At 56.7% G+C, this 14,466-nt stretch overlaps 1 protein-coding gene across 1 annotated transcript; it reads left to right on the forward strand.

Annotated features, from left to right (window-relative positions):
• Window positions 1-887: 887 nt before the first annotated feature.
• AGTRAP (angiotensin II receptor associated protein) lies at window positions 888-13,537 on the forward strand. Its single transcript, XM_053921000.1, has 5 exons — window positions 888-1,028; window positions 6,779-6,813; window positions 8,092-8,197; window positions 8,943-9,138; window positions 10,876-13,537. The coding sequence occupies exons 1-5, from the start codon at window positions 1,002-1,004 to the stop codon at window positions 10,989-10,991; spliced, it is 480 nt and encodes a 159-aa protein (XP_053776975.1). The 5' UTR covers window positions 888-1,001; the 3' UTR covers window positions 10,992-13,537.
• Window positions 13,538-14,466: the final 929 nt, after the last annotated feature.

The following is a 14,466-nucleotide window of genomic DNA, read 5'->3' on the forward strand; positions in this document are numbered from 1 at the left end:
AGTGCCAGGGACTTTGCCTTGACAAAAACTCTGTGCTTGACCAAACTTGACTTTGGCTCCTCTGAGCCCTGTCCTTGAGGCCAGTTTGGCTCAGCCTGGCCTCTGTGTCCATCCTGTTCTTGCTGGGCCTGCAAAGCCCAGTTGTAGCGAGAATCCTGACCTTGATATCGGATCCCCCTTGGTATCTGATCAAGTCCCTCCCGCCCCCCGCCCCCCGCCCCACACACACTTACGATGTCTCCCGTGCCTGGCCTGCCTTTTTTTTTAGCAGGAATCTGGTCAGGTCAGTTCAGCATGATCCCACCCAGCCTCGACATCTCCTCAGGAATTTTCCATCCACTGACCCCCCACTCTGCTGCTTGGCTAGGAAATCCCATTTGTCCTTGCTGTGTTCATAATTAAGCTTGATTTCCCTCACCTCTTGCAATATCCTTATTGCAAGAGTCTGGAATAAAGCTTTCCTTACCATTTTAACAAGTGTCAAAATAATTTTTCTTTGACAACATGAATTTGGCCATTTATTCTCACAAGGATCCTATGAGGTAGGTCTTGTAAATGCCTCCTCCTTAACACCGGGAAGTAGGGAGGAGTGAGGATGCCCTAAGAAATGAGACACCAGCCGGTGGCCACATCCGCAATTTGCACCTGGACATTCCCCCAGGTTCTCCTGGCAGCAGGTGGTCCCATCAGTCCACCTGCTGGAATATTAACCAGGCAAGATATTGCGCTCTCTGCGACGAAATCCTGGTGGTCTCCAGCCGCCCGGGGCAGCAGCCGGAGCAGTGAGTGGCGGGAGCTGGGAGCCTGGAATAAGCGCGTGCAGCACGACGCCGTCTCCTAGCAACCCAGCAGCGGTCCCGTGACCCGACTCACGTGGCCGGGAGTTGAGCTGGGGTTGGAGTGGGAGCTGCGGGCGGGGCGGGGCTGGCAAGTTTTCATTTGGAGTTTGCAGGCCGGGAGCCTCCTCGGCTGTCGCGCCGGTGCCTTCCTCCTGGGTCGGGATGGAGCTGCCCGTCGTGAACCTGAAGGTGGCGACGGGCGTGGCGGGGCGGGGGTGGCCACGCCGCAGGCAGGCGCGGGGCGGGTCTCCCGGGGGGGGGGTGGCGTTTGCTTTTTTAAAGTGGGGTGTTAGAGGTGAGAGGGCCGACAGCAGCGTGGGAATGAGGAGAGGTAGGGAGGAAGAGAATGTACAGCCCCAGGTGAGAAGGAGGTGGGCAGACAGACCAGGGCAGGGAGTGGGGTTCAGGAAAAGGCCCTCAGGGAAGATCGAGAGGGAACTGGAGGCGATAGGGGTAGGGAAAGGGCCGCTGGTTCCCGGAGCCAGCCCCTCCAGCTGGGAGCGTTCTGCCCGGAGGCTCGCTGTGGCCTACACGCCCAGAATTCCCCTGGAGAAAGAGGGAGGCGCGGGGGAGGGGCCCTCGGAGAGCCCGAGGCAGGGCTTGGAGGCGGGACACCTACGCTCACCGACGGAGATGGGGGGAGCTAGACCTTTCACCTGGCTTCCCAGTACCTCCTGGTACCCTCCTCTGTTTGCTAAACCAGGTTAAGAAAATTACATTTCCCAGACAAGTAGTTTTTCCAAAATATATAAGCCCAGCGTAGTTATTTCCTAAGAAACACGAACTTCAGTAGAAATTGCTTAAAAGCAGAAAACCCTAACTTTGTGCACTTATGAAAACACTGCCGGGCTTCCGGGGGTGTCTTCATTTCCTGAGCCTCGTCCCCAGCTCCTCAGGGTGCCCTTGACTGTTCTTTTTCTACCTGCCCTCCGCCCCCAGTCTTCTGTGCTGCTTTAGGTGTTTGGGGTGGAGGGGCAGAGCCTGTAGCTTCATAGGGAGGCTGTGAACCTTGGACCAAACCTGCCATTTTGGGTCCTGGTGCAGACTCCTTTGAGACCCATATCCAGAAAGAGTCGCAAGTGACAAAGCATTTAGCAGCCAGTGGTGTCTGGCACCCAAGGAACCCAAGTGATAAATGACTGAAACAGCACATCGTCCATATTTGGGTCACGAAACGTATTCTGTGCTGTGACTTCACACTGGCCGATTTTGTAAGCACACTCCTTTGGCCAGCCTCCCGAAGGTTCCATTCTGCTCAACAGCGGTCAGCAGCTGCGTAGTGTGAGGGCTGGAGCAAGCGAACGGGCTTGGGATGCCTGTTAGCTGGGGAGAAATGACATGAAGGCAACTGAGGTTTGGTGGCACCCGTACTCATTCTGTTTCAGGCAGTGTGGGGTTAATGCCGGCCGCCTTTTCTCTGATTAGGGATTTCCTAAAATAATGCTAAGAGAAAATCAGGTGATGGAGAGAGGGGCCGGAATTGAAAGGGGCATCTGTGGTCTGCCGGGTTATTTATTTAATCGCAGCAGCCTTCCAAGAAAGCTGATACTGTCATCTTTTTACGGGTGAACGCAGTGTAGCTCAGATCAGGTAAATAACTTGCCGAGGTCCCATGGGGATTCAGTGGCAGAGTCAGGACCTGGACCCACCTGGTCAGACTTCAAAGCTGTGACCTTTCCTGGCCACCAGTTAGAGGGCCGACGTCTGCCTTGACGGTTTATGTCCATCAGGAGCACTTAGTCTGTTTGGGCTTTTTTGGAGCAACTTTACGGGCCTGCCAGCCAGGCGGGCGCAGGCCACCACACGTGCGAGCTGCGCTGGCTTTGGGGGCCCAGAATGAAACGGCTGGTCCTCCCCTTGGCTTGGGAAATAAGACTCCTTGTCACAAAGGGTCTTTGCTGCCGCTAGTCAGAGACAAGTAAGTGCTGGGAGGTCCTGAGGGGCTCGGGTTGCCAGCTGAATTGGAGTTTCAGATCCTCAAAGAGTGATTTTTTTTTTTAGCATAAGTATATTCCAGGCAATGTTTGGGACATAGTAACACAATATTCATGATCTGAAATTAAAAGTTAACTGGGTGTTCTGTGTTTTTGTTGTTAAATCTGGCCACCCTGTGGAGGGCAGCTGTTGATCCCTTGTTCGCAGGCACTTAGGTGGGATGTTCTGAGGTCAGGGCCCCCAGGGAGCTGGGGAAGTGTGCCCCTGTGCCCCGCACCTCCGCACTCCCTCCCTTGTTTCATACATTTCTTGGGCGTTGGCCGAATGCCTGCTTGTGCCCAGCCGGGGTGGGCCGTGGTGCCCAGTGAGAAGAAACAGCTGCCCCAGGCCCTTTGCTCAAAGGGCGGTCTCTCACCGAGCCCTGTCCTGAGGCAAGTCCTGGGTGGGAGGAGTGACCTCGGGACAAGCTTAGAAAGGACTAGACTTGGATCCCTGAGGCCTTGTTGGAAGAGGCCCTTGGGAAGGGGTAGGGGTAGGGTAGTACAGCCTGAGTTAAGAGCTCAGGACAGCTGGGTATCAAGGGCCAACCACCTGGTAGGCACTGCGCTGAGTGTCTCAGACGCCTCTTCACCCCCCGCCCCCACCCCCATACCACTAGATCCACTCAACAACCCTGAGAAACGGGCCTGTTGGCCCTTAGGGACAGAAGAGCAAGCAGCAGTTCTGAGAGGTCAGGTGATTTGCCCAAGGTCACACAGCTTCCTGTCTTGAGTCCAGGATCAGACCCACATATTTGGCTGATTCTGTCTCCCCACTAAGGCAGCCCTGATGCGTGGCCCTTAGCCTCAGCCGCCCTCGGGGATCGCACCACCTCGTGGAACAGGTGGAGTTTGCACGGAGCTGGTAGGAATATATTCCACGAATCGATCTGTGTGTTGATCTGAGGTTCTCCACCCTCACCCCGATCCCCCATGCGCCCTCTAGTGGCACACATAGGGCCTAAGACCCTGTCCACATGCCCCCTTGGTTTCCCCTTAGCCTTCCCTTCCTCCGGCTGAACCTCATTTCCTCCTGCTCTTCCCTTGCTTTCCCAGGCCCTGACAGTTGCGCAGGCCTTGGGCCCAGACCGGCAGTCAAGGCCAGGCTTTGCTATGTACAGCCGTGTGACCTTGAGCAAGTTTCTTTGAGTATCAGTTTCCTCACTGTAAAAAAGAGGATAAAAATAACCCCTATCTTGTGGGGCGATAAGAGGAGGACCCAGTGGTCCAGGTGGTGGTGCAGCGTTACATGTTTATTGGCATAAAGACTCGGCCTGGATGGGGCGATTCTGAGATTTGCATCTGCGCTCTATTATTTATGAGTGTTCCGGTTTGGGCCAGTTTACCTGATCTCTCACAGCCTCAGTTTCCTCATAAGTAAAACGGGATTAACACTCTCCTCCATGGAGTTGCAGGAATGAGGAGGGTTAAGTGTTCAGGGTAGTGTAGACACATGGCAGGCGGGTCCTCGTCAGTCGCGGGAGTTGCTCTTGCTGATGCCGTTACAGGATGCCTGTCCCACACAGGCGTGTGTGCTTGTTAAGCCGATGCATACAGGGACCATCCAGATGCCTGCCCGTCTGTGGTTGAGGCACCCCCATGGGACACATGGGTGACAGGTGTTGCCTCCATTTCACAGAGAAGGAAGGCACCTGGGGCTCAGACACAAAGGGACCTGGTCCCTGGACCAGAACCCGGGGCTCCTATTCCTAATCCAGCACCCCATGACCCCAGCTTCCTTGGCTCTTTGACCCTCTCCCCTCCGGCCTGCTGACGCATTGCAGACACCACCTGGGAAAGAGCTGGGCAGACCCCCTAGGTGAGCACTGTGTGAAGGGTCCAGGAGCTCAGGTCTTTCTTTCCTCTTTCCCTGGATGCATTCTCAGATCCCTTCCCGCATTCTCTAGGGCAGTGCCTGAGAATCCCAGGTGTCCCCTTGGTGACCCGGAAGCCTGCCCCAGAGCCTACAGACAGTTCTTTTGTGCTGAGATGAGTCACTGTTCTCTTGGGCGGGTTTGGCCAGGTTTCTTGTTGGAGCTGACCTGGATATAGACCTAGAGGGGGGTATGCCCCCCCTTCCAAAGATGGGGAAACTGAGGAAGAGGAGGCTTAGTCTTCAGTGGGCTTCTTTTCCAGGGGCTTAAGAGAATGATCCAATAGTGCTACACCTCTTAAATATTTATAAAACAAAAGCGATGTCCATGGACGGGACTGGATGCCTTTGGAGGATCTGCACTATTTCCAGCTTATTCTCTTTTCTTCCCCAAAGGGATGGTATCGTTTCAGACCTTAGCCAGGTTTTCGCTCTGTCTCTTGGAAACGTCTTTATCTCACAGGTCATGGCAAGTGACCTCCCCAGGGGCTCCCCTGCGGATCCGCTGCCCTCCTGTGTCTCAGCCGTTAGCCTTGCCTTAGCCTTGCTGTTAGCCTTGCTACAGTAGGGCTGGGCTCTGCCGGGCCACGTGGCGAACAGCCAATGTGTGCACACCCTAGACGGAGGAGCCAGAGCCCTGCAGAGGAGGCCCGGTTCTGAAACAAGCCAGCAGTGGGAACCACCAGGTGCTGATTTTCAGGGGGAAGGTGGGGATATGAGCTGCCACCCCTGTGCCTCCTTCCTCCGCGTCTTAGTCTGAAAGCCAGACACCAGGACCTGTGGCCAGCCACATGGCGTGGCAGATCCCCTCCTGCCTGTGGGCAGTGCTTCCTGTTAGAGGGGACAGTGGTGAGCTCTTAAGATAAAGATCAGGATTCTTCTCCCCACTCACGCCCACTCCTGCCCACACCCAGCTTCCTGTCCCTCCCCCACTCTCCTCTTATCTTCTGCTCTAGTCACATAGGCTTCTGTTCAGTTTCCAGAATGTTCACAGAGCAGTTGATGTCCCTTCTGCTTGAAATGTTCTTTTCTCTCTGCCCCTGCGTAACCCCCTGCTCACCATTTTCATCTTGGTGGCCTGTTGTAGAATGAGGTTTCTCTTCCTTTGTTGTAACTTTCCTTCAGGACAGGGGTCTCATCAGATCCCTAGTTCCTCAGGTGGTTGTCAGATTAGCGATTGTCTCCCGCTGGGGAGGGCGGTGCGGGGCTACCTCTGCTCGGCATGCAGTCCAGTCTCCGCAGGGCAGGGCAGCCGCCAAGCAGCTCTCAGTAAATATTTAACAAACTGAGAACCATCTGGTCGCTTCTCTTAAGCCCCTGGGAGAAGAAACCCGTGGAAGAGGAAGCCTTCCCCGCCTCCGTTTGCCCATCTTTGTAGTGGGGTGAGCCAGTTCACACACAGGCCCAGGGAGGCTGATGGTTTGAATCCTGGCTCTGCTGCTGTCCAGCTCTGTGACCTTGAGCACATTACTTCCCTCTGAGCCTCAGCTGTATCAGCTCTCGAATGCACCTCAGAGGGCTGGGGGGATGAAAGGAGTTCCTGTATAGGAAGTACCTAGAACGCACCCAACACATAGGAAGTGCTCACGCATACAAAAGGTAGATGATCACACAGATTCCTTTTAGAGCCAGCCTGTGATGTACAGACTCGGCCCTTTCAAAGTCTCAGGACCTCCCTAACGTCTGGCTCATCAGTCCTTACAGAATAATTTTCCTGGTCTTCTGAGTTTTGGGGGCTGTGGAGTCAGACCCCTTTTGGCTCATTTGTATTGGCGAGCTCCAATCGAGGTCTCCTCCCCTTCCAGAGCAGATTCCCGCTCACCAAAGGAGCCTCTGGCCCGATGGAGCAAGAAGGGCGTGGGTGTCGGCTGTGGCAGTGTCCCCCCTACACCTGGCCTGTGCCTCCTGCTCCTCTACCCCGATTCACTTGGCACTGCTGGTGTTTTTCAGCAGACATCTGTGAAGCCCTTACTTAGGGGCTAGGGAGGGACCTGCTGTGTTTTCTGGCTCTAGAAGTTCCCCCACCCCAACCCCCACCCCCACGGCAGTCACACTCACAGATCTCTCTCCCCCACCCCCATCTCATGCCGCAGATGATCATCCTGGCTCACTGGCTGCTGACGACCTGGTAAGTGACCCCAGAGTGTCTGCTTCTGTGTCTGCCTGTCTCCTGGGACATGGGTCCACCTGTCTCCCAGCCAGTTCCAAGACTAAATAGCACTTTTGTCACGCAGATCATCAGCAAACTCCCCACAACCCAGGAATGTTGGAGGGGCAGGCAGTTCCCTCCCAGAGGCCTTTGCCATCACTGCCTCCTAGGAGCTTTGAGCCCTCATCCAGGGTGGCAAGGTCAAGTACAGGTTTCTCAGTCACACTCCCCTAGCTTCCGAGTTAGTGAGTCTGGGCCGCAGCCCCAGCACCTGCTTTCTGAAAACCCCCAAGGACTGTTGAGCCCAGCTGCACTCTACACGCAAGTGCTTTGCACGTGCTTTCTCTATGGTACGCTTTAGTCAATGTTGTTGAGTTTACAGAGTGCCTCGCTGCATGCCGGGCAGCCGAAGCCCAGTGAAAATGCTGAATAAGAGCATGGCCTCTTGAGCCTGATGACCTGGGTTCAAATCCCAGATCCGCCTCTTAGCAGTTGTGAGATCTTGGGCAGGTTCCTTGACCTCTCTGTGCCTCCGTTTCCTCATAAAATAAGGATAATAGTGCCTCTTTCCTAGAGTGGTTAACACGAATGCATGTGAATGAGTCAATTCAAAGCATTTAGAAATGTACCAGATACTGATAAGTAAATAAGTAAACATATCGGTTAGTTGCCGTGCCCTAAAAAATAAAATAGAGTGGGCATTGTGGTGGAAAGGACACGGTGGCATTTAAAATGGGGCAGTCAGGGAAGGAGTCTTGGTGTTCACATTTGAGCTGAGACTAAAATGACAAAAAGATGCCAGGTGTTCCCGGTAGAAGGACGTAAAGTAGGGCTGTGTCACCGGCGGCGCCCACAGGGCCCCTTAGGCCATGGGGCAGAGTCTGTATTTTATTTCAAGTGGGACAGAAAATGGTTGGAGGACTTTTTAGCAGAGGATTGATGTCCCGGGATTAACATTACTAGTTGCTATTCAGAGAATGGCCGGGAGGGGGCAGCAGTGGAAGTGAGGAGACCAGTGGGGAGGTGGGGCTGGTAAATCTTGGCTGGAGAGGGTGGTGGTTTGGGCCTGGAGGGATCCTGTTTGGAAGCAGAGCCAATGGAATTTGCTGACGTTCCTAGCTCACAGCTGGGGAACAAGTGGTCTGGCAGATGGTGGCCTCTTCTCAGACCGTGGAGCTCAAGGGAGGTGACCTGTGGGAGAGGGTTGGCACCAGTGGGGCAGTCACCTGCTAACCTGACTCAGGTGACTTCCTACAGGGGCTGCCTCGTGTTCTTTGGCCCGTATGCCTGGGCCAACTTCACCATCCTGGCCGTGGGCGTGTGGGCCGTCGCTCAGCGGGATTCCATCGACGCCATCAGCATGGTGAGCTGGGAAAGCAGTGTGGGGACCTGCTCCATCTTCCCCTCACCTGTCCCACTCTTCTCTCTGTTCCTTGTGCCCATTTTCCATTTTCTAAAGCCTTGCAGGTAAGGCCACCCTTGCAGCCTGAGTGTGTGTGTTCACTAGCCTGGCCTGCCTCTCTGCTTGCCTGGCCCAGACAGCTGGAGTCTCTCCTTGCCTCTCCCTGGAAAGGCATGGGGCGGGTCCCACCAGTGGCCCAGACTGGCCACGCCTGGAGGGTGGTGGAATGTGAACTCATAAATCGCTCCCTAGGACCTCTTAGGAGGGAGGCATTTGGCTGTGGCACCCACAAAGGGGAAGCTCCACTACTCTGGGAGGTCAGAGTGGACACAGCCCCGCCAAGTGCTCCCTTGGGAGCTTCCCAACACCCACAAAGCCCTTGAAGGGCGGTGGCTGCTGCCTCGCAGAGTAGGGGTTTCCTCGGTGGAGGAGAGTGGATGAACTCCAAGACACCTTCCACCCTGGAGGTTCTAAAACCAAATCTTGTGCCTCAGCATGGCCTCAAGGGTGGTGACAGGATCCACTGGGTCCTACCTGCTCACTGAAGCTGCTTCCCAGCAAACCCTAAGGACAGGGCTCAGATGCAGCTTCGGGGCTATACATGGTGGAGGTGGGGGGAACAATGGGGGTATGCAGGGCGTCACTGTGCTTGTAAACTCGGATGACACGCAGTCACGCCTGGGCCCTGTGCTGTCCTGTCTTGCAGTTTCTGGGTGGACTGGCGGCCACCATCTTCCTGGACATCGTCCACATAAGTATCTTCTACCCGCGGTCCGGCCTCACGGACACGGGGCGCTTCGGCGCCGGCATGGCCATCCTCAGCCTGCTGCTCAAGCCATTCTCCTGCTGCCTGGTCTACCACATGTACCGGGAGCGCGGTGGCGCGCTCCCGCTCCACACCGGTGAGGCCGCCCCTCTGGCTGGCTCCCAGCCCCCCCCTCGCTGGCCAGTTGCTGGCACTGCCATCTCCCCACGTCTCCTTTGTCTCCTTGCCTCACCCACAGCCCCTGCCCCAGGGAGCCTACCCCAGGAGACAGGGTGCAGGGAGGGGCTGGGCGTGAGCACTGAGGGCCAGGCCAGAAGGTGGGCTCCTGGTGTCTGCTGCAGGAGCTCCGTGGTCTCCCACCATCCCAGCCTGCGGTGACCTTTCCCTGGCACCAGGCACCAGGCTGAGTGGTGGCCAGGACCCCACTCTGAGCTCAAGCACAGATGTGGCTGGGAATGTGCCCCAGTCCCAGCTCTGGGCTGTCTGCAGCCTGAGGCTTGAAGGCACCTGCAGGGCCACCCCTTCCTGTCAGCTCCTGCTGACCCCATCCCTAGAGCCCCTCTCCTGCCCCATGGGGCCTGGGTGGCCAAGGGAGAGATGCTGCTGCCGTGGGCCGGGGCCTCAGCCAAAGACAGCCCTGGGCGCAGGTGTGCATCCTGCTGACTGGCCCTCTCACCTCGGCCCTGCCCCTCACTGCCCTACCCGAGTTGCACCCGTTCCCATGGGGCCGTGCCAGTGTCCCGCTTGCTCCGACACCTGTGCTCCTCTCCTACCCCTCTCTCAGACAGAATTGGGGAGGGGTGGGTGCTGTCTGCTGCCTTTCACTCCTCAGAAGAGGGTTAGAGTGACCCGTGGCAACCCACCTTGGGGAGCAGTGGGGCCAAGGGCAGGAGTGACCTGGGGGCACCTGCCCTGGCCGACCTTAGTACTGCCTGGGCCTGCCCTAGAGGTGGAGGGGGGACCAGTAGCATCCTTCCATTGGACATATGGGGAAACTGAGGCCCAGAGCCCTTGGGACTTCTTCAGATCACAGGACAAATAAGCAGAGTAGATAGGAGTGCGGGGGGCAGGTACTGAGAGCCCTACTGCCCGCCTTGCCCCCCCCAGCCCCAGCTATCTGGGCTCTGCAGTGGCCGGGCTCTGGCCTTCTGGACAGAGCAGTGGTTTTCAGCCCACAGGCCGCAAGCATTTTTACAACACGTAACACCTGACTGTTTAGTCAGGGGCACTGACCTCTTTTCCCTCAGATTATCAAATTAAAGGATGACAACAACCAACACAACAACAGCAGCCGGGTGTGAACGAATCAAAAGCATACCTGTTTTTTTGGTCTGAGCTGAAAAAAATATTTTTTTTGTTGTGCTGCAGAATTTTAATAATTAGCTTACGTGTACCACACAATGAAAAAGGTTGAAAATCGCTGGGTAGAGTAACCGTGCCCACCCTGCCTGGGCCAGGACCAGAGGGGAGCAGGGGCCCAGGGCTGGACGCCCCTCAGCCCTGATTCCTGAGCACGCCGCTTGGGGGCAGCACTGACGTGGAGTGGCGAAGAGCCCAGGCTTTGGGCTTGCGCTGCCTGTGTTTGAATCCTAGTCCTCAGCTTGGAGCTGTGTAATGCCAGGCAAGTCAGTTCATCTCTTTGACCCTCAGTTTCCTCATCTGTCAAGTGGGGACAATGACACCACCTGCTCTGTAGGGTTGTGGGAGGACTGAATGGAACACATGCAGAAGGCTTGGTGCGCGGGCCGTGGCCACCGTTGCTGTCCTGCCGGCCTGCCTGGCAGGGGGTGGAGCAGGCCTTTGTTTGGACTCAGTGGACCACCCTGAGCCCTCACCCTCCGTGTTTCCTTTCTCTCTGTCCCCCCGCCCCCAGGTTTCCTCGGGCCTTCACAGGAGCACAGCGCCTACCAGACGATTGACTCCCCAGAGGCCCCGGCAGACCTCTATGCAGGCCTGGAGGGCAAGGCTCACAGTCCGCAGGGCTACTAAAGCTGCCCCGCTGCGCCTGGCCCCAGCTTGGGGGCCAGGATGACGAACTGTAGGGGAGGTCCGGTCTGCGTGGCCTTCCTCGTGCCCTGGACGCCGTTCTAGGGCTGCACCTGGTCCCCCCCTTGGACCTGCCGTGGAATGTGTCTTCCCGTTCCCCATCTCAGGTGTTGCCTGAACGCCCCTGCGCACACGCCTCTCTCCAGGTCCCCGGGGCCTCTCTTCCCTTCCACATTCCCCACTGGTTCCAGGCCGGGAACCATGGCCACTTTCCTCACCTCCATCCACCCTTGGCTGCTCCGTGCAGGCTCCAGGCCAAGCCACACCTGAGGCTGGCAGAGCCGAGCCTCTAGGGGCCAGAGACGACCCGGCCCTGGGCCTCCCCCTCAGTTTGTCCAGCCCTCCCACAGAAGGCCTGTGGGCTTCCAGTTGTGCTCCGCCCCAGGAGCCTCCGGCAGAGTGGGGTGAGGTCCTTGTGTTTCTCACTACCTGGTCAGTTGGCCCTGGGAACCCCCGGGGCTGGAGGCGGGAGCTGCCTGCTATACCTGACACCCACCATGGCCCCCCCGCTGCCCTTCCCAGAGCCAGGGCATTAAAGTGTGGGGATTTCTGTAGCAGGGTGTGTGTGGAGCCACGTTTGCTATCCCGCTGGGTGGGGCCCGGGCCTGCCACTCCTGGGAGGCTTTGTTCTGTGAATGCCCAGGCCGCCTGGGCTGAGCAGCCTGTTCTGTCGTGGCCAAGGAGGCAGGGGCTCCTGGTCAGCAGTGCCCGTCATGCTGAGGCCCCTGCAGAGGAGGACACTGTCAGCATGGCACAGGGAGGTCTGTTTCTCTGGGTCACATGACTCGGGTAACGGGTGGGTCTTGCTGTGTCGCTGGCTGGCTGTGTGCCCTTGGGCAGCGCAGCCTCTCTGACTTTAGTGCCCTTCCAGAACTAACGCCTGCCCGAGGGTGATAATGCTTGCGGAAGGGCCCCGAAACGACAGCCAAGTCGGTAGTGGGGTTGCTCCTCAAGCTGTGATGAGGGTGGGTCTGGAGGTGACAGGCACCTCTTCCTGGTAGACCCTGTGTCTTGGCGGCAGAGCTAACTGGAACTGCTGCCTGTCCAGAAGCTCTGAAGGTCCCCTGACCAGGACCGTACTCCACTTCGGCGGGGATGGGCACTGAGCACTGGCCGCAGGTGTCTGGCCCAGCCTGGCTTGTCCCCAATACGGAGGTGGAGGCCCTGAGCAGAGCCCCCACCATCCTCCTGTCTGCGTCCATCAGGGAAGCAGAGTGCCTGCTGCTGCCGGTGCTGTGGCATGAGTTCTGGGGCCTGTTCTCGGGGAGCACTTTCAGAGGCTGCTGTCAGGAGGAAAGAGCCCTAAAAGAAGAGAACATGACCTCTGGGAAGGGACCCATGCGCTGGGGCCAAGGGATGCTGAGAGCCACAGCTGTGGCCACCGGGAAACAGTCTGTGTGGGGTGCCCACTCAGTCTGGACGACAGAGTGGCTGGAGCTGCGAGGCGGGGAGAGGATGAGGTCAGGAAGGCAGCAGGGGCCAGATGGTGCAGGGCTAGTGGGTCATTTTGAGGCGTTTACTGAGTGAGAAGGGCAGAGTTGGTCGTGGTCTGACTTGTTCTGAAAGGACAGTGCTGGGGACTTGGGCTGGGAGGTGGAGGTGGGGCGATGACAAGCCGTCCCGTGGTGCAGAACGCCGGTCTTGGTCTCGGCTTTGAGTCCCAGCCCGACTCAGATCCCAGCGCCCACTGCGCCTCGGTCGTGGAGGTGCTGAGGAGGGAACACCGCACTGGATGGACAGTGCTTCGCTCAGCCGAGATCAGCCTCTGGAGTGGGCGCCCATCCCCCAGGCAGGTCTTGCCCCGGCGTCTGACTCGCGAGCATCTGCTTACTCTCGTGCCGAGGTGGAAAGACCCTGTCCCCTCCCGGAGGAAGACACACAGCAGTGGGGCTGGCCGGGTGCCATATGGCACCCATGCTTAAGCAGAATGAAAGGGCATGCGTTGAGCTAGGGAAAGACAGTGTCATACGAGGTGACCAGCTGGGCACAGGCTGTGTGGGCTCCCTCTGTTGGTGAGGAAATGTCCAGGCCCAAGGCCAGAGGTGGCAGCACAGAGTGGGGCTGGAAGACAGCTTGCAGAACACTGCCTTCCCACACAGGGCGGCTGCTGGATAGATTCAGTGCCGCAGGAGAAAGAGAGCAGTTCGTGATTGCAAGGTTTGGGGCCTGAACAGCGGGGAGCCAGAGCTGCCACCCACCGGGGTAGGGGGAGGACAGCAAGAAGGCCAGGGTTAGGGCCAGGCCAGGAACTCAGTCTCAGATGGGCCACACTTGAGGTAATGGGGCTTCCAGCCAGGCTACCTCACCACTGTGTGTTTCTTAAAAACACCAGCTTCTGTAAGGACTTGGGAATGGTCTACAGTTTATGGTGTCTGACATTCTAGAAACTTAACCACAGGAAGCAAATTCCTCTTGCCTCTGGTCTTCTGCTGGAGAGAGCTGAAATGTCTTGTGTAGTTCACAAATAATGTATTTCTTGTTTTCACAAAGCTGAGTCTTCCAGATGAAGAAGCCAGAATAGCTGCCCCAGGGCGGTCACTGTCTCTGTTGACGAAAACCAGAACAGAGCCAGCGGAACCCACAGATCCCCACCTCACCCCCCTACCCCACCCACCCACTTAGGCCAGCCCGCAGAGTCTCCAGAATGGTCTGGAAACTCCAGCTCTCACAGCCTCCCTCCAAAGCAGCTCTGGAGGCAGCAAGCCTTGGTTTCGGTCCACACTGCCCTCTGTCACTGGCTGTGTAAGAGACAGTCTTCACTGTATCTCAGTTTCCTCATCTGAAAAATAGGGAGTATAGTATCTAACGTGGGGATTAGTGAGCGTTGAAAATTAGCAACATGTTTAATAAATGTGAGCTGTCATTACCTGTATTCAGAGAAAGGGAGGGGAGGAGAAAGCTTTCCTCAGTTCTCTTGGGGGGTCCCTGGCTGGGTCTGAAAATTAAACTGACAAAGATAAACAGGAGAAAAGTACGAATTTTAATTGAAGTTTTATGTGTACCCGGATGGCTTCACAAGAGACTGGAGACCCGAAGTGACCAGAACAAGAAGCTTTTACAACTTTTAGACAACGACAGACTTAAGAAGGGGTGACAAGACAAAAGGACGTGAGCTGGCAGGTGGTAAATGAAGTAACTAGGAAGATAAGGCTTCGTCTCACGAGGCTTGTTGGCCTGTTTGCACGGAGTTCTGGGCTATAAATCCCGTCTCTGGTGGTAAGAAGTCTCTCCTCCTGGTAGAAGAGGGGACCTTTCTCATCAGAGACTTATGACCTATTTCAGGGGAGGAGAGTAAAATGCGGGGGGATATCGGAGTGACCCTCCTGCTTCTGTCATTTTCTTGAACTCCTTCAGCTTAAGACACCAATATGCCCCAGTACCATGTTTGGGGTCGCATGTCCTGAATCCCAACACCAGG

Source organism: Desmodus rotundus, chromosome 3 (genome assembly GCF_022682495.2).
Source record: "Desmodus rotundus isolate HL8 chromosome 3, HLdesRot8A.1, whole genome shotgun sequence".
NCBI classification, from domain to species: Eukaryota; Metazoa; Chordata; class Mammalia; order Chiroptera; family Phyllostomidae; genus Desmodus; species Desmodus rotundus.